Below are 27817 nucleotides of genomic sequence, written 5' to 3'. Positions count from 1 at the left end.
TCAATTTACACATTTTATTTAAATTGTGTTGATGCAGAAATGACAGTCCTTTCACCCGAGAAAATAAGACAAATAGATACTGTATTGAAAACACAGTAAAGGGCAGATCAATGTTGCCTGAAAATAGGGGATTATATCTACTGTCTACTTGAAGCATTGGGCTACTTACTGTACGTAAAATTGATGAGAAATTTGGTATTTTTTGAACTGCAAAACGAGTATGTTCCCAAAATGTGCATGCATACAAAAGGAGATATGTGTGTTACACAAAAGTGTTATCAAACTAAGGTGAACAGGTTGTTTGTGTAAACTAATATAAGGAGTATATTAGCAGGGGATAAATGCACTGTTTTAACACAGGCTCAGGAAGTCTTTAATGAGCAACTCACTAGTTATGGACAGACATGTTAGAAGCTCCACAGCAGGAGTCCAATATGGAGACACAGATGTCATTGTTGTTTACGTTATGTTGGGACAGAATTGCTTTCTTCAGACGGATACAGCTGGGGTTGCTGTAGATTATAGGGTAACGGTCTCAGTTCTTCTGGGCCAGATCAGCGATATAGTGATACAGTGACGCCGGGGGACAATGGGTCTCATTCTTTGCCAGTGGTAAGCAACTTCAGGGCCTTCTGCAGATTCTGCACCGCCGTGCCCACGTCTTCATACTGCAGGGCACTGTCGGCGTACTTGCAGTACTTCTGAGCTCTGGTGTAGTCCTCTGGCGTGAGGCGCACGTCACCTGCCGAGACAAAGAATAAGTTCCTTTGAGACAAGTGTAATTATTGAAAACAAAAGTTACATTCTATAATGTGATCTCTTAATTAAGAGAGATTGTGTGTGAGTAACACACGCCGCTCCTATTTTACTCCCTCACTGACCCGCCCTATTAGGTCATAAATTGTCTGAGGCAGACCAGCCTGAAACAGCTCTCCGATTTCTCCCTTAACTCAAAACGTATTTCACAAATCCAACCACACTCTGCAATATCACCAGAATTTGAGACACTGGCCATGAGTCCCATGACCATTTTACAATATAAGACACTATTTAAAACTCTTAAAGAACCATGTCGGTCTAGACACATATGCTAAGCATTTTCAATTTCTTCAGAATTCAAAATGGTTTAAAGCACATTTGTGGTAACATGAACATAAACATTGAATGGTGTGTTTCAAAATGATAGGTTTCTTGTGTATATGTTAAGTAATGTTAATGGCTATTTATCGGTATGGACAATGACTAAGAACATGTGGTTTTGCAACTTGTTAAAAACTAGAGGGAGGAAAAACTGAGGTGAAAAATAACATGATTCAGGATAATTGCTTACCCTTTCACTCCGCTACAGTGAGTGATATACTAAAATATGATGATCATGGACCAAATTTCCCCAATCTTGCATTGTCTACCGGTGACTGTCCCATTTACAATTTTTTTTTAATAAACATTACGGGCAAAAAGTATTCATGTATTAGCCACATGGCAAGGGATGCATTTGTGGCTTGCCACAAGAAGCTCCCATTTACCACCAGGCATTTAAATGATAGTGTTAGGCTGAGGTTGGGTAGATTCTGAACACTTGTGTTAAATCAAGGCAGTGGGCATTAAGGTAATTTTATAACCTTGGCCCTTCAGAATATACCACTATGCAAATGATGTTCCATCTGAGGAAAGATTTGCACAGCTCTGAGGGTGGTTACTCTACTTAATATTTGGGGGCAGGTTAAATGGTCTGGTCAAAGACCATCATTGCACTCTCAACTGTTTTCAAAACATCGCCTAAAGCCTCCTCAAATAGAGAAACAGAATGTCAATATTCTAACGTTTATCTGTTTCTTCTTATTTTGCTTGGCTTTGAAGGTCATAAAATAAAGTGATACTTCAGGAATTTGGCAATGAGGCCCTTTATTTACATCCCTAGAGTCAGATTAACTCGTGGATACCATATTTATGTTTCTGTGTCCAATATAAAAGGAAGTTAGAGGTAGTTTCGCGAGCCAATGCTAACTAGTATTAGCACAATGACTGGAAGTCTATGGGTATCTGCTAGCATGCCAGTCATTGCGCTAACGCTAGTTAGCAATTGCGCTAGTGCTAGGAATAGATCAGGCCAAATCACAGGTGTACAGCATTGTGTAAATATTATACTGTACACTTTTATTCTATAAACTTCCAGCAGATAACATTACCAAATACACTGAGGCAAAAAATTATGTAAATAAGGTATGCGGTTTTTATTTTTAATACATTTGCAAAAAATTYAAAAAAACGTTGATCTTTGTCATTATCGGGTATTGTGTGTAGATTGATGAGGAAAAACATTAATTTGATCCATTTTAGAATAAGGATGTAACGTAACAAAATGTTGAAAAAGTCAAGGGGTCTGAATACTTTCCAAATGCACTGTACGTCCTGTGTAACACTATCACACTGGCTCCTGCTGAGTAAGCTATGTAATTATCACCTCTCATGCCAACCAAACACTGTGTTTTCTGCTCTCTATTCATTAACATTTATTAAGGCTGCATTGTCATGACACTGCAATTGGTAATGTAGTCATTTTCTTTTCATCAGCCAGTGATTATTTGGGTTTTGTCTGTGGTCATATTTTTCCCACCAGTGCTGGAAACCAAGAGSCCGAAGTCTGTTTTCCATAAAGCATTTTATGAGGAGAACTGCCGTGTGCCAGTCTTTCTCCACCCCTCACGCCCCCCACCCTTCATCTCCTCACAGCCAGGAGGTGGTGGTTTTGGGGTGTGGGTGAGGTGAGCCCCAGGGTGCCTGGTGAAGGGAAGGGGGTACTATGCGGTCCCTGTCCTGTTCTCACTCCTTACCTTCCTGCTCTTACTCCTTACCTTCCTGAGTGGCACTCCGCAGTGAGGGGTCGACCGCTGGAATGCTTCGGGGAACAGGCACTGGTTTAATGGCTTCTCCTGCTAACACAGGGGAACAGGGCAGAGTTAGTCCAGTCCACCTCTCTAGTCCACCCAGAACCTCTAGAGTCCAGGAAAAACAGCACAGGGCACTTTCAACTTCTGCTACRCCACAACCAAGAAATGTGTTGGCTAACGCTGGGATATGACTTTATGATGTATAAAGACAAGTGGTTTGAATGCACTTGGAGACCAGTCCTCAGTCCATTCACTCCAGCCAAACGGATGATTGACTGCAGATCTATGATGAAAACAAGGTCACATTTGATGATCATAACCTGGAACAATGTTCATTTTTCTCCTCACAGCCAATGTATAGACTCCTGAAACAGGTTCCAGCTACATTGGTCCAAAAAAACAAGGAAAGTCCTGGGGGAAATCTGTGCAGCTATATTACATGTGTTTGTATTGCAGGATCTGGAGTTTGCAGCGTGGCGTTCCGCCCCCGATTCAATTAGCGCCTGAACACCTCTGGGGTCACTGGGTGGAGACCAGTCATTTCCTCTGTGCCTGGGAGCCAGTGGGCTAATCACAGAGGACACAGGCAGGCCCTGGGCCTCCGGGGGAAAGCACCCTATCAGGGCTTCAGAATGGACCCTGCTCTCACTGACCCCCTGCCTTCACCCCTGGCTCTGCTTTGGCTCTGATCTTTAAAAAGGTAGAGCGAGAGAGTGATAGCAGGGAAAACAGGAAGACACGCAGGGTAAAGTCAGCAAGGCCAAGACCAGGACAGACCTCTGCCGCCCACGGCCTGCCAAGACTGAGTCAATAAAGGAAACTATGATAAATCTCAACTGTCCATATTACATCCACAACCTATGTTGATGTCCTTTATCATCAACAGCAACCTTAATGAGCCTGTGGCATATTAATAACAACCACTAGAGAATGAATAAACAAACATATCTTGTTGGTCTTTGTCTGGTGGGGCCGTTACAAATGACTGAGTGTTGGCTGCTTTGTGTGAGGCAACTGTCCCCTGGGTGATATGGGACACAACAAGTCAGCCGCAAAGAAAGCAGTCATTAGGGTTCATTACACAATCCTGTCTCTCCGCTCACAAAAGACCTGCCAAGGAAAAATGCCAAAATATACAAGACGGGTATAATGGCAAAGTGTATCCCATAGGCTTGAGCAGAGCTGTACTCAAGTTATGCCAGGGGGAACACCGCTCTCTTATACATCAGGAGAAGTTTGCGAAAAATGGTCAAATGAAGAATTAGCCTAGTCAAACTAAGCAGGCAAATAATTAGTCAAGTCTATGTAGTTTTCATCATGACCATTCTGTCTCTCTGCTAGAGCTGATCATGCTTGTAATCACAAAGAAAGACTGCACTGATCCATCTAAAGATATGAACAGCTCATGAGTAGCAATCTAAAGGCTCTGATGAGTGTTGTGGATGACAGGGTGGTGTGTAGAGCTACTATACTKTACCTGCAGGTGGAGGGAGCTCTGCAGGTGTGTTGGCTGGGCAATGGGCTCCAGGGGGGATGTGGATATTGTTGTAGTTGATGGGGGGGTAGGGGAGACCGCCCATGGACCCAGGCCCCTGGTTTGGATCCCCGAAGCCGGGCTGGGAATGAGGTGGAGACTGGGGCTGAGCAGACTGGGAGGAGGGTCCCCCTCCACCCTCAGCACCATACTCCTCCTCTGGAGAGACGAGGAGGGAAAAAAGAAGGGAGGAATTTAAGATACAGTTGAAGTTGGAAGTTTACATACACTTAGATTGGAGTCATTAAAACTCGTTTATCAACCATTCCACAAATTTCTTGTTATCAAACTATAGTTTTGGCAAGTCGGTTAGGACATCTACTTTGTGCATGACACAAGTAATTTTTCCAACAATTGTTTACAGACAGATTATTTCACTTATAATTCACTGCATCCCAATTCCAGTGGGTCAGAAGTTTACATGCACTAAGTTGACTGTGCCTTTAAACAGCTTGGAAAATTCCAGAAAATGATGTCATGGCTTTAGAAGTTTCTGATAGGCTAATTGACATTATTTGAGTCAATTGGAGGTGTACCTGTGGATGTATTTATAGGCCTAACTCCAAACACAGTGCCTCTTTGCTTGACATCATGGGAAAATCAAAAGAAATCAGCCAAGACCAAGAMAATTGTAAACCTCCACAAGTCTAGTTCATCCTTGGGAGCAATTTCCAAATGCCTGAAGGTACCACGTCGATCTGTACAAACAATAGTACGCAAGTATAAACACCATGGGACCACGCAGCTGTCATACCGCTCAGGAAAGAGACGCGTTCTGTCTCCTAGAGATGAACGTACTTTGGTGCAAAAAGTGCAAATCAATCCCAGAACAACAGCAAAGGACCTTSTGAAGATGCTGGAGGAAACAGGTACAAAAGTATCTATGTCCACTGTAAAATGAGTCTTACATCGACATAACTTGAAAGGCCACTCGGCAAGGAAGAAGCCACTGCTCCAAAACCGCCATAAAAATGCCAGACTACGGTTTGCAACTGCACACGCAACTGCACTTTTTGGAGAAATGTCCTCTGGTCTGATGAAACAAAAATAGAACTGTTTGGTCATAATGACCATCGTTATGTTTGGAGGAAAAAGGGGGAGGCATGCAAGCCAAAGAACACCATCCCAACCGTGAAGCACGGTGGTGGCAGCATCATGTTGTGGGGGTGATTTGCTGCAGGAGGAACTGGTGCACTTCACAAAACAGATGGCATCATATGAGGAAGGAAAATTATGTGGATATATTGAAGCAACATCTCAAGACATCAGTCAGGAAGTTAAAGCTTGGTCGCAAATGGGTCTTCCAAATGGACAATGACACCAAGCATACTTCCAAAGTTGTGGCAAAATGGCTTAAGGACAACAAAGTCAAGGTATTGGAGTGGCCATCACAAAGCCCTGACCTCAATCCTATAGAACATTTGTGGGCAGAACTGAAAAGGCATGTGCGAGCAAGGAGGCCTACAAACCTGATTCAGTTACACCAGCTCTGTCAGGAGGAATGGGCCAAAATTCCCCMAACTTATTGTAGGAAGCTTGTGGAAGGCTTCCCGAAAAGTTTGACCCAAGTTAAACAATTTAATGGCAATGCTACCAAATACTAATTGAGTGTATTTAAACTTCTGACCCACTGGGAATGTGATGAAAGAAACAAAAGCTGAAATAAATCATTCTCTCTACTATTATTCTGACATTTCATGAYATTGAAATAAAAGTGGCGATCCTAATTGACCTAAGACAGGGAATTTTTACAAGGATTAACTGCCAGGAATGGTGAAAAACTGAGTTTAAATGTATTTGGCTAAGGTGTATGCAAACTTCCGACTTCAACTGTATGTAGTTTGCAGTCCCTCAGACCTCGGTCATGGAGCTCATATTGTTTGCACACAGATTTATACTAAACGTTTCACGTTGACAATGGACAACTGGCCTGCCCCCATATCACGTCAGTTATCATCTGATAAGGCTGAACTTACGCAAGACTGAATGTTAAGTACTGATATGAGGTATAAATCTATAAACAACCCAATAAAATATATTACGGCGGATGAAGTCAGAGGACAACATGCAGATATACTGCCCACTGAGTTACATAATTTCCTTGCTGTGGCAACAATATTAGAGGCTGACTCAAGATTGTAGGGTACAACAATAACTCAACCAAATAGGTCACAAACACTTTTTAATCAAAGCACAACAGGATGCTACACTTTATCTTGRTAAATCCCTTTCAAAAACATTTCCCACATTTCTTTTTTTTCTCCAATCATGTGGATTTTACTTCTGAAGCTTCAATTCGCAATATGCTTCAATCTAATCCGAAGACCATGATTGGTTCATTTGTCACTGTGGAGACCGTGGCGTGGGTATGCTTCAAGATGAAACTACGTGCACCACCAGGTCCCAGACCAGCCATCCCATCCTCACGCCGTCTTGTGCAAACAGGAGGAATGAGTCACCAAGGAGGCCCTTTTTTCCTTCATGCAACCAGTGATGCAAAGGAACGTTACAGGAAACCTTACAGCCATGGAAGTGGATCTGAGCTTCCAACACACAAGGACAGCTTCTTGGCATGGATTGGCTGAGATGAATTAGAGATGGCCACTTTGGGGCAATGTGCCAAGTGCCGACATACTGCTCAAACGGAACGATGTGAACACTAAGTTGTGGAGAAACATACCAGGCATTGAGCCTAAGTTTTCTTATGCAAAGATGAAACCTAAGATTGAAAGAGAAGTACTTGAGTAATGACAACATATAAAAGACTAAACATATTTGACTTTAAAAGACTATTCAGACAAAAACAAGACTTCAAAAAGTGGCAAGTGTTTTGTGTGTACTGAACTTCAATGGGCTTAACAGGAAAAGGTTATCTACTCAGTCTTTGAGCTGCGATATACACCATATGTTTCTAAAGCACACTGAGCCAAATCCCAGAAGAACAAGCTTAAATCCTGTAATGCAGAGAGAAAAAAAGTAGGAAATTCCATTTCATGGGTATGGCGCCTGTTTGTTAGACTCATTAAAAGTAATACTACGCTCAAAACATATTTTGGAGTGACCAGATTTAATTTAAAGAAAATATTAACCCCAAACGTATTTTCTGAGATTAAAAATCATACATTGTATGTGCCTACATGTGCTATATTTGACACCACTTTGGACATAGATCCCTAACCTCCATAAAATGACATTATGAAAAACAGACCAACACATTTTCATAGATGTTTCTGTGTCAGTCTTAAAACCATTTCCTCTGCCAATATTAGTGTTTCTCTAGCATATTGTCCCGTTTTCCCCCAGACTCAAGGTGAAATTATATGGCTGGAGGAGGCTAACACAAATAAACCGTCTAGGTTTATGTGACAACGTCGGCATTTGTCGTGGAGCGAAAGGCCGTTAGTCTACGGGAAGACCCAGAGGATTGAGGGGCTAATTGGAGGGAGTAGGCCACATGAGGATGGGGAGGCCTGGTCCCAGAACATCTCTCTGAGATATGGAGAACTATGGAGCTGTGTAACAGGAACCGGGTATTTTCCCTGCAGACACTCTCCCTGCTCTGCTCTGGTCACTCACAGCCCAGCTCTGCACAGCCTCAGCCTCACACACTGAGCAGCATTGTATCCTACTTACTTACAGAGGGGGATCTTGATTGCTCCGAGATAAAACCCCCCCTACCTCGCTCCTCTCTTTGGATCAGATGAAACTCCCACGATTAGAGCCACGTGAGAGACAGACAGTAAAGATAGTCTCACATTATGTCTGAATCAGTGAAAGGAGCAGAGACAGGAGCTGTAGTTGAGCATTTCGCCAATGGCCCACTTAATCTTGATTTGTGCCAATAACAGTTGGGAGTGATGGGCGTTTTAAATGGGTGTTGACAGCGACTCTAGCACAAGGGCTTGGTTCAGTCGGACCCAGTAAATGGCCAGCAGGGTGAAGGAATGCACAGGGATAATGAGTGACAGAGACTGTGAAGAAGGGATCGTAAACAGATGGAAAGATTTTATCGAATGCAAGTCTCAAGGCTCAGAATGCTGCCTTGTGCATAGGACAGACAATCCCAAAGATTGAAAGGATATGCATTAAATTCAGTCCTGCAGTCACAGCCCAGTGAAACACTGCATAGAAACTTTCCTCCTCGTAATGACACTCCGAAATTATATATATTTTAAACCAATAATAAGATTCAAACAAAGTAGCCGCAAGGCAATTTTTGTGCTGCTTCTTATCAGAGTTGAGCTGGTGACAGTCTTCTACTTGGCCAAAAGGACAACTCTCAAACATGGCAGATGATGGATAATGTAATTGATTGGCGACTGCAGAGGTACTGAATGTTCTGAAAGARTCCCTAATCCTAATGATAGACTGAAAAAGACACTTCAGCACATTACTGATGCCCTGTGAGAAAACGTTGACTGTATTTGTAGCTTGTGAAGTTGAATTGGAGTTAAACACTACTTTCCATGCTTTGCCCTCAACACATTGCTTATTTGAGATGTGACCTTATTTTTCGCGAAATGTTAAGGAATCAAATACGTCTGTACTAGTTTCCATCGTTTGGTGGCATGGCTACAAAACAAGCGTGCCTTCACTGACTGGACTGGACTGGACTTGTGGGCAACATGGCAAGCAGCTTGCACTTGTTTGTTCTGCCTCTGGCTCACTCTTCAATCGGGACAGGGTTCAGCACCACGGTTGAGGCTTGGGGAAAATATGCTAATCAACAAAGTTGCTTCCTATTGGCTCTCTGTCATTTCAACAGTGTTTTCCTCCATTCCGTTCCCCTTGCTAATCATCTCTTCCTCCTTGGAAGTGGAAAGTCAAGCAAATATGTATCTGAGACAATGCAGTCACTGTGGGCCCTAAACAAAGCAAGATTTATTCCCACACGTAGGTTTCAATAACCCACTAAACAGGTCAAATATAAGACAGTAAAACCAATAAAATGTCAAAATGGCTATGAATCTAAAATAAGCTAATAGAAAAATCTGAAAATCTATCCCATATCAAAATACAGTAAAACCAATCAAGAGTAAAAAGCCAAAAATCCCCAAATGAACACCCAAAGTACAGTCTCTGCTCATCATTGTAACATATCCTATTTTATTTTCCATTTACACTCTGTTTTCATGTAATAATGAGCAACGGGCCACCCTCTTCCTGAGTTGTTTGACAGACATGTGGAAACAGTGAGATGCAGTGATAAGATCCTGATGTGTGTGGACTGAGTTAGACTCAATACGAGGGAGAGGAGCGAGTATGATATCAGCTTTTTCTTGGCAATGTTACACATCAGTGGGAATAACCATGCATGATGTCACCACCTACAGAGGGAGGCCCACATTCAAAACAGGCGGGAGGGAGGGGAGGGACGTTACTCTCCCCACACAAAGAGCTGAACTACACCAGAAAGTAGGCTACGTCTAAAACTAGCCTTCAGACTGTCATACTGTAACTTCTATTCAATTGTGTGGCTAAAACAAGAGATGAAATAGGGGACAGACCAGCCGCATGTTGATTTAGAGACCCTGTCCCCATAGTTTCAGTCTGGGTGCGGGTTGGGTCGCAGTAGAGTGGAGGGCTCCAGAGATGACTTCATCGCTGACACGTGGTGCTCAGGTCAAACGTACAATATCACGCCCAGCAGATGTTCAGAGAGGAGCACAGTGATCTAACYGCGCCATGCTCTGCTTCATATCACACTCTAACCGGTGGTTAGGAGGGTCCCCAGGCCCTGTCCTCCACAGGCAACATCCGTACCGCCTGGCCGACCACTCAGTTCTAAGTCCGAGATGTAGTTACTTTGGGAGTCTTGGTCTCTAAAGGGTGTTAAAATGTACACTGACAGACACACATGGGCCCTCACACACAACCAACATAAGACTGACATATGTACCCCAATAATACACACTAATTTTAAGACTGTTCTTAACCAGTGGATGTCAGCCGCAACCTTCAATCCAAAGGTTTAGTAACATATACTTCTTACACCACAGCCACGGGGTAAAACGACCTACCCTGGGCCCTTCCTGCCCCTCTAAGGATAAGGGGTTGAAAAAAAATCATTAAACAAATATCAGCTCTCTCTCACACACACACAAAGCCACTGAGAGCCTCCGAGGCTGCACCCTCAGACTTGATAAGGCACACAATGACGGCCAACCTTTACTGACTGAAGCAGCACGTCACCCAGACGGAGAAAAGCGGGTCTAAAAGGCTCCTGAAGTAAAGGCCAGGAGAAGAGGTATTTTCTTAATGGGTCATAGTTTGTTTGGGTGGCTGTGCTGATAGAATATCAGTCCTTACCATATGTTTCCTCTTCATAGCCAGCAGGGCCAGCCTGTGGGGTTTCACCACTCTTCAGACAGTTGTGGATGTAAGTGGCCTTCCATCTCGCATACTTCCTGTGCTGGATGTTCTGAAAAAAGGGTAAGGAGAGAGGGAGGTGGTGGTGAATAACACAGAAATAATCAAGATAAGAGAAGTGAATTAAAAGCAATTAGATAAACAATGGAGACCGGAGAAAAGGGCTTATGATACGACTGTTTTGATTATCCTTTGGCTTACGGTGGAGGGATGGGGACAAGGTGAAGAAATTGCTGTGGTTTCTAACACCCAGGTCACGAAATTCATTAGAAGTTCTATGGACTTCATTTGAAAGTTCCCTCCTTGGTAATCTTATCTGTGGATTAATTAACTGGAAATTCTTTGGAGGAGCTAGTGAAAAACTTCACTAAACTACAGATTCACTTTAGTCAACAAGTAAATCCAGGTAGTTTCTGATTTACCACAATTCATTAAATGACTATCAGTCACATGCACAGGGTCGCAGACGTAATTGCACGGTACAATGAAAACTAAAAGTCAAGTAATTTCTAAAGCAACTAACACTATCATAATTCTAATCTACCCCTGGAGATAACAATATACTAGACCTGAGGGAAGGTTTAGGACTGATGATAGCTACGATTTAACAGGCTCACATACAATCTGAGGAAGCTCTCTTGATCACCATCCACTAAAAGTTTTGTCCCTCCTCTCTCTGGTGCTGAAATGTCCCTTTTTTTGTAAGAAATCCAATCTCCCACAATGCATTGTGACATGCTTTGTATAAAAACGTATCTCCAGTAATCAGCGAGTGGGGGACTCTGAGGCGCCATTGTCTGGGTTAGTGTTACAGAGAGAGAAAGCTCCGTGTTAAAGCAGCCTGTCCAATGAGCTTTCTACAGAGGGAAAATGCCTGGCCCTTAGGGGGGAGAGAGCAGCCATTCAATGAAACATTGTCTGTCATCTGCCACAGTACTTCTGCAGCCATGGAGACCCATGGAGATGCTTTAAAAAAGGCATCTGCTGTCTAGTTGTCTACTGTCCTGGACTGGAGAGGCTATACGTTACAGTCTTCACTATTTTCTCCCTCTTATTCTTTCCATGGCTTGGATTTTTTATGGTTTTGAGAGCAGCTGTGGACTGATGGAAGGATGAAAATGTGGATAGCCAGTTCATAATACTTCAGACTCATTCACACAGTGTAAATCTATTAATGTGCTGAAATAAAAAAGGTAGATGTATTTACAATATAGTCTATAGGGCCTATAGGGTAGGATAAGTGTATTCTATATTGATGACTTACCTCCTCCGATAACTCGCCGAAAACTGACAGGACATCTAACAAAAGGCTAGATGTGTAGAAGGACTTAATCATATTCCTGCAAAGAAAGACAAATATATTTTTTAATAAATGTTAAAATTCATCACACTGTTGGATTCTTAATTAAGGCATACTGAGACCATTAAACTCAAGTGTTGAAAACCTGCCAGCCAATTGTGACAAATGTCTACAACAAGAAATGCTGCTTCACAGAACAGCAAAAAAAAAAAAAGAAACGTCCCTTTTTTAGGATCCTGTCTTTCAAAGGTAATTCGTAAAAATCCAAATAACTTCACAGATCGTCATTGTAAAGGGTTTAAACACTGTTTCCCATGCTTGTTCAATGAACCATAAACAATTAAGGAACATGCACCTGTGGAACGGTCGTTAAGACACTAACAGCTTACAGACGGTAGGCAATTAAGGTCACAGTTATGAAAACTTAGGACACTAAAGAGGCCTTTCTACTGACTCTGAAAAACACCAAAAGACATCTGCGTGAACGTGCCTTAGGCATGCTGCAAAGAGGCATGAGGACTGCAGATGTGTCCAGGGCAATACATTTCAATGTCCGTACTGTGAGACGCCTAAGACAGCACTACAGGGAGACAGGACGGACAGCTGATCGTCCTCACAGTGGCAGACCACGTCTAACACCTGCACAGGATCGGTACATACGAACATCACACCTGCGGGACAGGTACAAGATGGCAACAACTGTCCGAGTTACACCAGGAACGCACAATCCCTCCATCAGTGCTCAGRCTGTCCGCAATAGGCTGAGAGAGGCTGGACTGAGGGTTTGTAGGCCTGTTGTAAGGCAGGTCCTCACCAGACATCACCGGAAACAACATCGCCTAAGGGCACAAACCCACCGTCGCTTGACCAGACAGGACTGGCAAAAAGTGCTCTTCACTGACGAGTCGCGGTTTTGTCTCACCAGAGGTGATGGTCAGATTCGCGTTTATCGTCGAAGGAATGAGCGTTACACCGAGGCCTGTACTCTGGAGCGGGATCGATTCAGAGGTGGAGGGTCCGTCATGGTCTGGGGCGATGTGTCACAGCATCATCGGACTGAGCTTGTTGTCATTGCAGGCAATCTCAACACTGTGCGTTACAGGGAAGACATCCTCCTCCCTCATGTGGTACCAATCCTGCAGGCTCATCCTGACATGACCCTCCAGCATGACAATGCCACCAGCCATACTGCTCGTTCTGTGCGTGATTTCCTGCAAGACAGGAATGTCAGTGTTCTGCCATGGCCAGCGAAGAGCCCAGATCTCAATCCCATTGAGCAAGTTTGGGACCTGTCGGATCGGAGGGTGAGGGCTAGGGCCATTCCCCCCAGAAATGTCCGGGAACTTGCAGGTGCCTTGGTGGAAGAGCGGGGTAACATCTCACAGCAAGAACTGGCAAATCTGGTGCAGTACATGAGGAGGAGATGCACTGCATTACTTAATGCAGCTGGTGGCCACACCAGATACTGACTGCTACTTTTGATTTTGACCCCCCTTTTGTTCAGGGACACATTATTCAATTTCTGTTCGTCACATGTCTGTGGAACTTGTTCAGTTTATGTCTCAGTTGTTGAATCACGTTATGTTCATATAAATATTTACACATGTTAAGTTTGCCGAAAATAAAACGCAGTTGACAGTGAGAGGACGTTTCTTTTTTTGCTGAGTTTACGTGGGTTTGTCTCTTATGTGGTTGCATGATAATTGGATCCAAGGATCCAAACAGGTCCAGAATGACTAAACTAACTGTCTTGGGATTCAAATAGCAAACTATTTGCCCTGATACAACATTAGTCGTGACACTAAGAGAGAGGACTGTGGGTCTGGAGCTAGAGTTCAGAGAGGACACCACTTGTGGGCATTCAGTGTAGATCACACGAGCGGAACCAGGGAGGGTAAACATGTCATAAAATCCCACAGCTGGTTCCAGAAAGCATAAACACAGGGATGTAAAAAACGCAGAAACATAGTGGCTTGCTTTCTGGGGCTTCCAGTCCAGAGGTGTGTCATGTCAATGTAAGCCTTGTATTGGAGCCGTACAGAGCAGTGCAGAGCGGAAAGTAGACCAATGTATTGAAAAGCTGAAGGAAGTTTCTTATTTCAGGGTTAGTTCCCATAAACATTCAACTCTGCACCTCCACACATGACATAACGTAACATTTATGGCTTGTTTATATAGGTCCAGTTTCTTGTAAATCAAGACCTTTTGTGTCGGAGTAGAATATTAATATAGCCTAATTCTCGTAATACCGACATGTATTTTCAAAGTTTTTCCCAAATGTGGTTCTATATATAACTGATGGCACCAGTTTCACTACAGACAGAAATTATGACAATCTATCCATCCATATACCCATCCATCTCCATCTACAGTGCATTTGGAAAGTATTCAGACCCCTTGATTTTTTCCACATTGTTACATTACAGCCTTATTTTAATATGTATTAAATTGGTTTCCCCCCCTCAATCTACACACAATACCCCATTATGACAAAGCAAAAACAGTAAAAAAAAAAAAACGGGCAATATCACATTTACATAAGTATTCAGACCCTATACTCGGTACTTTGTTGAAGCACCTTTGGCAATGATTACAGCCTTGAGTATTCTTGGGTATGACGCTGAAAGCTTGGCACACCTGTATTTGGGGAGTTTCTCCCATTCTTCTCTGCAGATCCTCTCAAGCTCTTCCAGGTTGGATGGGGAGCGTTGCTGCACAGCTATTTTCAGGTCTCTCCAGAGATGTTTGATCGGGTTCAAGTCCGGGCTCTGGCTGGGCCACTCAAGGACATTCAAAGACTTATCCCGAAGCCACTCCTGCATTGTCTTTGCTGTGTGCTTTGGGTCGTTGTCTTGTTGGAAGGTGAACCTTTACCCCAGTCAGGTCCTGAGCACTCTGGAGCACGTTTTCATCAAGTATCTCTCTGTTCCATTCATCTTTCCCTCGATCCTGACTAGTCTCCCAGTCACTACTGCTGAAAAACTTCCACTCAACATGATGCTGCCACCACCATGCTTCACCATAGAGATGATGCCAGGGAATCTTGTTTCTCATGGTCTTACAGAGTCCTTTAGGTGCCTTCCGTCTGGCCATTGTACCATAAAGACTGTTGGAAAGGCATTCCAAGTGACTACCTCATGAAGCTGGTTGAGAGAACACCAAGAGTGTGCAAAGCTGTTATCAAGGCAAAGGTGGCTACTTTGAAGAACCTCAAAAATAAAATACTTTGATTTGTTTAACACTTTTTTGGTTACTACATGATTCCATGTGTTATTTCATAGTTTTTTTGTCTTCACTATTATTCTACAATGTAGAAAATAGTAAAAATAAAGAAAAACCCTGGAATGAGTAGATGTGTCCAAACTTTTGACTGGTACTGTGTGTGAGTGTGAGATATATATATATATATTGGCCTCAAGTGCATTCAATTATTAGACATTGGGTTCATTTAATGTCTTCAATTTCCTATAAAAAATGTGTGACCCTGAAACCAGGTATAACCAGTATATTTCTTCAATATACAGTGTAGAGCAGCCACTCACTCCCTCTCTGTCTGTGGCCATCATTAATCCAGGCTGACCACATTTCATCCATTCCCATTTAATGGACTGCTTCTCTAAAAACCAGTCCTGCACAGCGCCGTGGAAACCATCCTTATGTCTGGAACAATCACAGTAAATGCCTCCACACCGGCTCACCTAAACCTGAGGTGAATTAAGATTGGATTCAGTGAGAGGACGATTCAAGGCCAGACCGCTACGTCTGCAGACCTATCTGAAGGTTGTGCAATGTTTTTGTGGGTTTGTTGTTCATCTCACTGTGGTGTTGTGGAAACAAGATGGTGAGACGAAAAGAAAAACTAAATGCATCTTGAAGAACAATTCATGGCTGCCAGTAAGACTACTAGCCTACGTTGACAAATGGAGACCCAGKCCTATTGCAGATTGTTCAACTCTCCCCACTTCTCAGATGTGTTCGTCGTTGGCATTTGATGTCATGACGCAGAGGGTGGGTCGTGGGGAAGAGGAGGTAAATGTGAAAACAGAAAGGGCTGAAACACCATGGAGGTTCATTTACAGCACATTCCAGCCTATATTCTCAACACAAGTGTGCGCTTTCATGGCTTTTATCTGGCTGTTCAGCACATTGGACAGGAATTGAGCCTGCCTCGGGCTATTTACATGCATTATGTCAAAGGCTCTGGACAGAGATCCTCACAAGAGTTCTGACATATAAAGTTTAAACGTGAAAAATATTTCTAAGATGCGTACTTTGAGATTTTCTAAACGCACTTATTTGTTTAAATCACTTGCACTGCCCACTTTGAAGTCCCCAATGTACAGTCGTGGCCAAAAGTTTTGAGAATGACACAAATATTAACTTCCACAAAGTCTGCTGCCTCAGTTTGTATGACGGCAATTTGCATATACTCCAGAATGTTATGAAGAGTGATCAGATTAATTGCAATTAATTGCAAAGTCCCTCTTTGCCATGAAAATGAACTGAATTCCCCAAAAATATTTCCACTGCATTTCAGCCCTGCCACAAAAGGACCATCTGACATCATGTCAGTGATTCTCTTGTTAACACAGGTGTGAGTGTTGATGAGGACAAGGCTGGAGATCACTCTGTCATGCTGATTGAGTTCGAATAACAGACTGGAAGCTTCAAAAGGAGGGTGCTTGGAATCATTGTTCTTCCTCTGTCAACCATGGTTACCTACAAGGAAACACATGCCATCATCATTGCTTTGCACAAAAAGGGCTTCACAGGCAAGGATATTGCTGCCGGTAAGATTGCACCTAAATCAACCATTTATAGGATCACCAAGAACTTCAAGGAGAGCGGTTCAATTGTTGTGAAGAAGGCTTCTAAAGTTGATTCAGCTGCGGGATCAGGGCACCCCCAGTACAGAGCTTGCTCAGGAATGGCAGCAGGCAGGTGTGAGTGCATCTGCACGCACAGTGAGGCGAAGACTTTTGGAGGATGGCCTGGTGTCAAGAACGGCAGCAAAGAAGCCATTTCTCTCCAGGAAAACATCAGGGACAGACTGATATTTTGCAAAAGATACAGGGATTGGACTGCTGAGGACTGGGATAAAGTCATTTTCTCTGATAAATCCCCTTTCCGATTGTTTGTGGCATTCGGAAAAAAGCTTGTCCGGAGAAGACAAGGTGAGCGCTACCATCAGTCCTGCGTCATGCCAACAGTAAAGCATCCTGAGACCATTCATGTGTGGGGTTGCTTCTCAGCCAAGGGAGTGGGCTCACTCACAATTTTGCCTAAGAACACAGCCATGAATAAAGAATGGTACCAACACATTCTCCGAGAGCAACTTCTCCCAACCATCCAGGAACAGTTTGGTGACRAACAATGCCTTYTCCAGCATGATGGAGCACCTTGCCATAAGGCAAAAGTGATAACKAAGTGGCTCGGGGAACAAAACATWGATATKTTGGGTCCATGGCCAGGAAACTCCCCAGACCTTAATCCCATTGARAACTTGTGGYCAATCCTCAAGAGGCRGGTGGACAAACAAAAACCCACAAATTCTGACAAACTCCAAGCATTGATTATGCAAGAATGGGCTGCCATCAGTCAGGATGTGGCCCAGAAATTAATTGACAGCATGCCAAGGCAGATTGCAGAGGTCTTGAAAAAGAAGGGTCAACAATGCTAATAATGACTCTTTGCATCAACTTCATGTAATTGTCAATAAAAGCCTTTGACACTTATGAAATGCTCATAATTATACTTCAGTATTCCATAGTAACATCTGACAAAAATATCTAAAGACACTGAAGCAGCAAACTTTGTGKAAATTTATATTTGTGTCATTCTCAAAACTTTTGGCCACGACTGTACAGTAGGGGGGAGGTTCTAAGGGTTATGCTAGATGGTAATGGACTGCGAGATCAGCCAATTAAAACCAGCAGTTGTTTCATCCACTCCTGCCATAGGCTTTCATTCAAGTTCCATTCTGAGGCATTGTGAAACCAGACGGTTTGACAGAGAAAGAGCCAGCTGGTGGACGAGATTAACACTGGTACTGACAAGATTTGAAACCTTTGAAAATCAAAGCCCATAACTGGACAGAAACATAATAGGATAACAGTCAAATGCTTGTTAAATTATTTCCCTTTTATACTCAATGGATTCCCTAAAATATTTGACCATGCTGTTATTCCTGCAATTACCACCGTTTAAAGACTAAGTTATGTACACACTTAATGGCAATCAACAGAAGAAAAAAATATTTTTTAAATTATGCATTTAGGGAAGCTACTTTTGTTTCATCAAAAGTTAACTTGTTGAGAACAGGATATGAATCATCAGAACCGTCGATGTTTCTTGCAACTCAAGTGATGAGTGAGTTTAATGAGGCTTTAATAAAAACATTGCTTGTTGCTTAGAAACAAATGAGCGGATTAGTGAAAACTTGTCAGCGTAAAATATGGGCGCAACGTCTTTAAAATATAAATTGCTACCTTGCACAGGATGAATGGGGGAGATAGACATATGCAAAACGGATTGTCTTTAATTAGACCTGCTAAACTAACATTTTAAACTTCTCTCCAGTGTTCAGGACTGTGGCTGGCACTGTATCTGGAGCCWGGAGTCACCACATAGGAGACAATATCCTGTACGCCAGGGTTCTCCAACCTTTTCTAGCATGAGAGCTACTTATAAATTGGCACATTATTTTCTTCCCCTCTCCACTGCAACTCTTCCCCAGGTTTTTTTCCTGTCAATATACCTGTTAAGATCTRTGTTTTCGTCCCCCACATTTCTGTTTTATATTTTCCCAAATTATGTTCTCAGTTACATTTTTGCTGGTTTTAGATTAAAAAAATAATAATAATCGCTCTCAAAATGTAAATTGTTCATAGATAAAAAAACAAAATAGGATGTTATAAGTCCAAGTCAACGCTTAAATTACATCTGAAAACAATTCTTGTTTTAGGTCTGGAAGAAAACTAACACATTTWGATTTTTTTGTGTAATTCCCCTTTAATTGCTCATCTGGCTCTTTATTGTGCATCTAGCGAGAGAAGAATGTGTGTCTAATGTACCGGTCTAGTGATGGCTCTGTACTGCTGCTCATTTCATGGCAAAGTTTGTAAATAACAAATAATACATACAAATGATATACTTCTGCCAGGTAAGCCTACTTTTGCAGTTAACATTTAATTGAGAAGGTATTGAGGAAAGTATTTCTGTCAACACACAAGACGGTTATCACATCAACTGGCTACATATGGAGTGAGACACATGGAGTGAGACACATGGAGTGAGACACATGGAGTGAGAGAAATGCGTGCACCACACAGACAGACAGGCAATATTGCTGGAAATGAATTGGCACGTTTTGTGTTAGGTTTGGCTTTTTAAGCCAGTAGTGGCTAACTAGGGGTGGAATAATGTCAATGTTGTGTTGATTAGAATGGTAGCTTGCGGATACTTCTGAGATTCGTTTACGACAGTTTGCAGTGAAACACATGAACATTGCATGTACTTTCAGAATTGTTTGAAGAGCTACGTGGGCTGCGCGTTACTGGTAGCTCACGATTGACCTGTTGGAAACTCCTGCTGTATGCATTAGTGTTGAGTGTGGTTCCTGAAGTAATGGGAGTGCTGCTGTGTAAAACAGGGCTGTTATCTCTCACAGGCAGTGGAGCTGCTCCAGTCCAGACCCGGACTGCATAAATGGAGACCCTGGCTGGCCTGGCACCCACAGTTCATGGACGACTCTGCTTTACTGTCCAGCCCTGCTGCTGTTGTCAGTGCCCACAACACACTCATAATGCCAGCCAGACCTGTAACGCTACACCTGAATGGCCAATAGGAATCATCTGGCCCCTGTGGCAATATATTCACACAGACATGGCTTTGTTGCTAATTTTAGACTCTGGACTGGACTCCATGTGCAAAAGCAACAGTGTGATTATTTTGTGTCGTGGTTCAGTGAAAGGAAATGGTAATCATGAGGGCTTACGTATTGGAACCAGAAGAAGATGAAGAAAAAAAACGACATTGGAACCAGTCCATTACCATGCTGAAATTCAAGAGGCAGGGAGCRGCCTGCAGCTACAGTACAGCAGGCTGACTCTACACAAGCTACGCAGGTAGAAATGGTGAGTGAAGACATAGCCTTACTTGTGGAATCTTCCTGACCGATCCTCGTTGTCAGCATAGAGGAACATTTTTAAGGCATAGTTTTCGATGTGTGCATTGCCGACAACTTCCTGGGTGATTGAGTCACTGTCAGTCAGCTCCTTCTTCATCTGAAAAACACAACAGCATCAAATCGCACAATTATGTCCTGCAGGCAGGCACATCCAAACTGAAAAACCACAGGCTCTAAGCGGCAAACATTCTTCAAAAGGCCAATCAATACAGAGTAGTTTGGAAACGCACATTCACTACTTTTTCAGGTCTTAGAGTGCCTTCAGAAAGTATCCACAACCCTGGACTTTTCCCACATTTTGTTGTGTTACAGGCTGAATTTAAACGAGATTAAATTGAGATTATTTGTCACTGGCCTACAGACAATACCCCATAAATATCAAAGTGGAATATTTTGTAAATTAATTAAACATTTAAAGTATTCATTCCCTTTGTTATGGCAAGTCTATATAAGTTCAGGAGTAAAAATGTACTTAAGTCACATAATAAGTTGCATGTTTAACATGATTTTTGAATGACAACCTCATCTCCGTACCCCACATATACAATTATTTGTAAGGACCCTCAGTCGAGCAGTGAATTTCAAACACAGATTCAACCACTAAGACTCTTTGAGCATGGTGATGTTATTAATTACACTTTGGATGATGCATCAATTCACCCAGTCACTACAAAGATACAGGCGTCCTTCCCAACTCAGGTGCCGGAGAGGAAGGAAAACGCTCAGGGATTTCACCATGAGGCCAATTGTGAATTTAAAACAGTTACAGAGTTTAATGGTTGTGATAGGAGAAAACGGAGGATGGATCAACAACATTGTAGTTACTCCACAATACTAACCTAATTGATAGGTTGAAAAGAAGGAAGCCTGTAAAGAATATAAATATTCCAAAACATGCATTCTGTTTGCAACAAAGCACTAAAGTAATACTGCAAAAMATGTGTCAAAGCAATTCACTTTTTGTTCTGAATACAAAGTGTTATGTTTGGGGCAAATCCAATACAAGGTATTTCTGAGAACCACTATATATTTTCAAGCATAGTGGTGGCTGCATCATGTTATGGGTACGTTTGWCATCGTTAAAGACTGGGTAGTGTTACAGGATAAAAAATAAACGGAATGGAGCTAAGCACAGGCAAAATCCTAGAGGAAAACCTGGTTCAGTCTGCTTTCCATCAGACACTGGGAGATTAATTCACCCTTTAGCAGAACAATAACCTAAAACACAAGGCCAAATCTACACTGGTGTCACTTACCGAGACAACATTTAATGTTTTTACTTAACTCTACTTGAAAATGTATGGAAAGACCTGAATATGGTTGTCTAGCAATGATCAACATCCAATTTATTAGAGCTTGAATGATTTTGAAAATATATATATATATTTTTTAAAGTGCCAATGTTGCACAATCCAGGTGTGGAAAGTTCTTAGAGACTTACCCAGAAAGACTCACAGATGTAATCACTGCCAAAGRTGCTTTTACAACGTATTGAATCAGAGGTGTGAATACTTATGTAAATTAGATATTTCATTCTCAAATTCACAAACATTTCTAAAAACATGTTTTCACTTTGTCATTATGGGGGGTGTAGATGGTTGAGAAAGAAACAATCCATTTTGAATTTAGGCTGTAACAACAAAATGTGGAATAAATCAAGGGGTATGAATACTTTCTGAAGGCACTGTAAATCTTTCAACTGACACAAAGTGCTCCTCCTAGATTCCTGGATGCTGAACAGCACACACAGACGCAGTGCATACATAAAGGGAGCCTGTGTACTGTTCTGTGCATGGACCGTGTGACAAATCTGCGATGGCTGTGTTTTTTCTGAGAAGTGAGGCTTTCCATGTGTGACTCATTGATTCCTGGGATGCAGCAGAGAGCACACACTTTAATTCCACTCCAGAACACTCTTATAATTAATAGAGTATAGCATGGTGGGATGGGAGGGTCTCTGGAGACGTACCAACAGATAATAACATGGACAATAACCAAGGGATGGTTTTACCGCACTCATTTCAACAACGCTGGACAATAAACCTTGTACAGAAGACCACTAGTAAACCACTGACCAAAAGGACATTTGATTTCACCGGAAACATCAAAGCCAGTGGCCAAGAACTGGCACTTAACTTTATTACACCTCTCTTACATGGCAATGAGTCATCTATGACAATACCAGTGACTTTAAAACTGAAGTCATTCTTCTCTACCCGAATTGTGATTGTGTTGATTTTGTCTTCATCCTTATATGTTCAACCCGTTTGTCCCTGACAAATTAAATGATTGCTGTGTCTTAATGCTATTGTGTCTTAATGGTTTGTAGTGGCCAGTGCCCAAAAATGCATCCGCAAAGCTCACTTACTGCAGCTGAGGCAGCCGCTCTCTGAGATGTTACAGTCTGCTAGAGAGCGTCAGGTTTCCTTGTAAAATCAGTAAAGCAAATAATACTGGTTACATTTCAACAGGTGGACTCTGCTCTTCTGAATGGATGTACTGTTCACGTTTTAATGAAATCTCAACCTATCCTTAAGGCAATACACAGCACAGTACATCACTTGTGCTAAAGTGTAGCGGAGGACTTTAAAACAAACTTGGAAGGAAGCATGCCGACTTTATAGAAAGAAGAGTCAAGGATCAAACTCCTAATTGAATCAAAAGATTCAATTTGGATCACACCACTCCTCTGGGTTCTCTAGAAATCCATGAGGTACTAGAACAGCTTTGAAAAAACCCATTTCCAATAGTTCAGGACGATATTTCCATGAAGGGCCGCTTCTTCTTTGATGGTTTGAGTGACATGTCTTTCTTGCAGCCCTTTTCAAGTGTCTTAAAGCAACCCTAACAGACCAGAGCTAGACCTATTGACACTCCTGTAGAGGGACTGTAGGAGAACAAACACAAAACAGCCAGTGCATTGAAGTGACTGGGCATGCAATGTTGAAGACGCCCAATGCTGCGATCAGGAAAACAACGACAGCCGTTTCCATGAAACCGATGCCCATTAGTGTATAGCCTAACTACTGGCAATATCTTCCACCAGACCTTTCTTGCCTAATCCACTGCTCTAAGAAAGCTAATTAAACGATGCAGAGAACGAGCCAAGATTGCTTCTACCCCGGCCCAAACAGCAAACAGCAGCCTGAGCGATGGCACTATGCCAGCCATACTGGTCAATATGCTGAGGGCTGGGCTGCGGGCACGATTAAGCTTTTCAATGCCAGAACAAAATACCGATTGTCATATTAATTATCCATTCTCTGCACAAAATAACAATAATTGGTTGTTTGTTTACCTAGAAATGTGTGGCTTTAGTGGAAATTAAACTGTCATTTGGTGAAATGAGAAAGTTCCACATGGTGTGGTGTAAGATTTCTGTTTCTTCAGTTTCATACCCTGCATTCACTTCTGGAATGGAATGAAAGTCTTCCTTACTCATTTTCCCATGATTAGGGAGGAAAAATAAAACAATGGTTCCACATTCACTTCCAGAAATATCATACAAGACGCAAGACAAGTTTTACAATCTGTACCGAGTCCATATTGACCTAATTTGCGATAGTGGGTTAAAAGTTAAACGTGTATTTCATAGCTTTCTTCACCACCTTTTTAAAAGCCCTTTAGACCGGATGTATCCACTGGGGCTGGCTAAGACATCCCGTTGCTGTGACATTTAATGAATATTACTACAGCAACAGTAAAACCTGGCTCGGGGGACAAGAAAATCCCAGGGCTTTCTTTAATTGGTTCCAAAATGTCTATAAAAATCCCTGGGCACAGGAGCAAACAGCATCCCGAGGTTGCTTCCTGCTCTCCATTTTAGAGGAACACCATAAACCCTGTCTTTTGAACTCTGATGTGAATACAGTGCTCTCAAAACGTTGGGGTCACCACATTTCTCAAAGGAAACCATTTTAAAAGATAGATGTTCAGAAATGGCAATTTTTTCATAATGACGTAAATAGATGATATAACAGTTCATTTTTACATGAGAATGTATTGGATGTTATTGGAGCTTCCTTTCCATGACATCTAACAAATATTCCTCAATCAAGGATGTACATATCAAAGAGTGAATGTTTGACAGAGAATAGATAAAGAGAACATTAATCGTCATATGCCAAATCTTAGTTTTCATGCAACTCGACCACCTATGGCGCATTAAAACCTTTTTAGAAAATCTCTAGGAAAATATATGGTGGTCTGGTCTTACATTAAAATGCAGAGCTTGAAACTTCAAGTCGATATTACGCATTTTTCATTACGTTTCACAATTCCACTCAAAGGATTTCTGAAGTACATTTCCGAAGGAATTCATTATTCAAAACATACAGTGCATTCGGAAAGTATTCAGACCCCTTGACATTTTCCACATTTTGTTACATTACAGCCTTATTCTAAAATGTATTGAATGTTTCCCCCTCCCCCCCTCAATCTACACACAATACCACATAATGACAAAGCGAAATCAGGTTTTAAGAATTTTTTGCAAATGTGATATTACCCCCTGAATACTAGTATAAATACATTAGTATTCAGACCCTTTACTCAGCACTTTGAAGCACCTTTGGCAGCAATTACAGCCTCAAGTTTTCCTGGGTATGACGCTACAAGCTTGCAGTCCTGTATTTGCGGAGTTTCTCCCATTCTTCTCTGCAGATCCTCTCAAGCTCTGTCAGGTTGGATGTGGAGCGTGGCGGTACAGCTATTTTCAGGTCTCTCCAAAGATGTTCGATCGGGTTTAAGTCCGGGCCCTGGCTGGGCCACTCAAGGACATTGAGACTTGTCCCGAAGCCTCTCCTATTTTGTCTTGGCTGTGTGCTTAGGGTCGTTGTCCTGCTGGAAGGTGAACCGTCAACCCAGTTTGAGGTCCTGAGTGCTCTGGAGCAGGTTTTCATCAAGGATCACTCTGTACATTGCTCCGTTAATCTTTCTCTCGATCCTGACTAGTCTCCCAGTCCCTGCCACTGAAAAACATCCCCACAGCATGATACTGCCACCACTATGCTTCACCGTAGTGATGGTGCCAGGTTTCCTCCAGCCGTGACATTCAGGCCAAAAACTAAATATCGGTTTAATCAGGCCAGAGAACCTTGTTTCCAGAGTATTTAGGTGCCCTTGGCAAACTCCAAGCGGGCTGTCACGTGCCTTTTTCTGAGGAGTGGCTTCCGTCTGGCCACTCTACCATAAAGGCTTGATTGGTGGAGTGCTGCAGAGATGGTTGTCCTTCTGGAAGGTTCTCCCATCTTCATAGRGGAACTCTCGAGCTCTGTCAGAGTGACCATCGAGTTCTTGGTCATCTCCCTGACCAAGGCCCTTCTCCCGATTGCTCAGTTTTGCCGGGCGGCCAGCTCTAGGAAGTCTTGGTGGTTTGTTCTGGGGACCTTCAATGCTGCAGAAATGTTTTGGTACCCTTCTCCATATATGTGCCTCGACACAATACTGTCTCGGAGCTCTACGGACAATTCCTTCGATCTCATGGCTTGATTTTTGTTCTGACATGCACTGTCAACTGTGAGACCTTATATAGACAGGTGTGCCTTTCCAAATCATGTCCAATCATTATAATTTACCACAGGTGGACACCAATCAAGTTGTAGAAACATCTCAAGGATGATCAATTGAAACAGGATGCATCTGAGCTCAATTTTGAGTCTCAAAACAAAGGGTCTGAATACTTATGTAAATAAGGTATTTGTTGTTCTTTAATATATACACATTTGCAAAAATTTCTAAAAACCTGTTTTAGCCCTGGCATTATGGGGTATTGTGTGTAGATTGATGAGGGGAAAAAATATTTAATCTATTGTAAATTCCATAAGCTTTGACTAAATGCGTGAGCCGACTTTCTCAAAAATTCCAAATTTTCCTTGGATAACTTTAAAACGTGTACCTAATCAAATTGTGAGCTACATTATATATTTTAGAGAGATGTGAATACCTGATGGAAAAGCTAAATCATAACTGCTGGACATTTGGCATCTGAAATAAAACATTTGGCATTCACCTTTTGAGAACATTGCGAATGTGAATCAAGGAATTCATCCTCAAATTGGATTATACAGCAATGACTGTACATTACAGATGTTTAGTTGAATCAAAGAGTATCTCACTCCTATAATTGAAAATGATGAGGTGCAGACATTTCAATCATGTCTGCAGAACTCAACCATGGGAGGCTGCCACTCTGCCGTTAATGGCCTTTTTGTGAGGCAGTGCCATAATCCACTTCTGAAGGGAAATTGAATCTGCTAGAAGGCCTGTCCCTGACTAGCTTTGAAAAAAAGTAAAATGCCAATACTCCTAAAGAGCTCTTAGCAGCCAGGATGGGTTTGAAGATATTCATTACTAGAGTCCCCTCACAGACATAAGTGGTGTGATAAGTTTTACTTAGTGGATATTTGTAGAGTTGAGGAACTAGATAGCATTCTCCATCTAGCCTACCTCACATTCTAGTGTTTAGTGCATTATGATATCTGACCGAAAATCTATTAAAATCAACAAATAATCATGTGAATACAATGGGACAATAGTAGATAGACTTGTTATATTGTGAGAAAACCTGTTTAAACATTGCAAAGTGTAGGCTAGCTGATATCTTACCGTTTCTAACTGGCCCATCAGTTTCACAAGAAACTTCCGACATTCTGGGGTTTTGCTGTCCAGTTTCATTCCCGTCTGCATGGCATAAAGCCGACCTGACAGAGAAGGAAACAGGTATCACTATTTAATCTCAGCGCAATGCTTCATGTTTCACTGAAAATGTTTCTACAATATCAAAATGTCAACACCCTCTGGTTCCCAGATCTGATCACCTGTCAAGTATTTCATTTGAGATTTTTGGTTATCGTAGATGTTTTAAGTTTAAAACACCAAGTTGATATGGTAAGAGCAAAAGTGAACTGGGTACATTGTTCTGTATGTTATGTTTTGGAAATCAAAAATGTATTTTTGCGTTCACGATGAGGTCTTTCAAATTAAAGTACCCTAATAATTTGTCAAGCATGCAGTCTGAGAACCTCTAGAAATAGGCCTTACTAGTGTCTTAAAACTTGAGCCTTACTTGATTGTTTTCACATTCCTCTGTTAGTTATGACACTCACTTTGGGTGAAATTATTCATCCTCTCAACAGTGCAAGTCTGTGAAAGAGGCTGTGTAAATATTAGCATTATTGCGGTTGTCTCCTTAGCATTGTACCACTGAGCACATAACAGCCTGGATACACAGTCTTGGCTCTCATGTTTTTAAAAACACACTGTCCGTCCACCCTCTCCTCCATGTTGCCAGATCCTTGCATGCTTCAATTGTATGCATCCAGACTCTGGACCATTAGCACCCTTCTCTCAGTTTTCAGAGATTTAAAACATGCGCACACCCAGACATCTGGTGAAGGATAGTCCCATGAGCCTTAACGTCTTCGCTGTGTGCAACTTTTAGATGCACACTGAATGTTTGAGACATCACTGCCAAGTCCAACAACTCTGGGCTTACAGCTGTTTCGAGTGCTGCAGTTTCCAACCAACAAAGAACT

The 27817-nt window shown here is 42.2% G+C and overlaps 1 protein-coding gene across 3 annotated transcripts in view; it reads right to left on the bottom strand.

Annotated features, from left to right (window-relative positions):
• The window catches only part of LOC111972934 (vacuolar protein sorting-associated protein VTA1 homolog), a 46113-nt gene continuing 18296 nt past the window's right edge, over positions 1 to 27817 (bottom strand). The window contains exons 2-8 of one of the 3 annotated variants that reach the window (XM_024000039.2): positions 26889 to 26983; positions 20252 to 20379; positions 12059 to 12134; positions 10735 to 10846; positions 4369 to 4584; positions 2856 to 2936; positions 1 to 742 (exon numbers count right to left, since the gene is read on the bottom strand). In XM_024000039.2, coding sequence (XP_023855807.1) covers positions 597 to 742; positions 2856 to 2936; positions 4369 to 4584; positions 10735 to 10846; positions 12059 to 12134; positions 20252 to 20379; positions 26889 to 26983 — 854 coding nt within the window. In that variant the 3' untranslated portion in view covers positions 1 to 596. Of the gene's footprint in view, positions 743 to 2834; positions 2937 to 4368; positions 4585 to 10734; positions 10847 to 12058; positions 12135 to 20251; positions 20380 to 26888; positions 26984 to 27817 lie in introns of all 3 variants that reach the window. The other 2 variants (XM_024000040.2, XM_024000042.2) reach the window with 2 other exon arrangements.

This window comes from Salvelinus sp. IW2-2015, linkage group LG14 (genome assembly GCF_002910315.2).
Source record: "Salvelinus sp. IW2-2015 linkage group LG14, ASM291031v2, whole genome shotgun sequence".
Lineage (NCBI taxonomy): Eukaryota > Metazoa > Chordata > Actinopteri > Salmoniformes > Salmonidae > Salvelinus > Salvelinus sp. IW2-2015.
The sequence above is the reverse complement of the archived record's forward strand: the minus strand, read 5'-3'. Positions and strand labels throughout refer to the sequence as shown.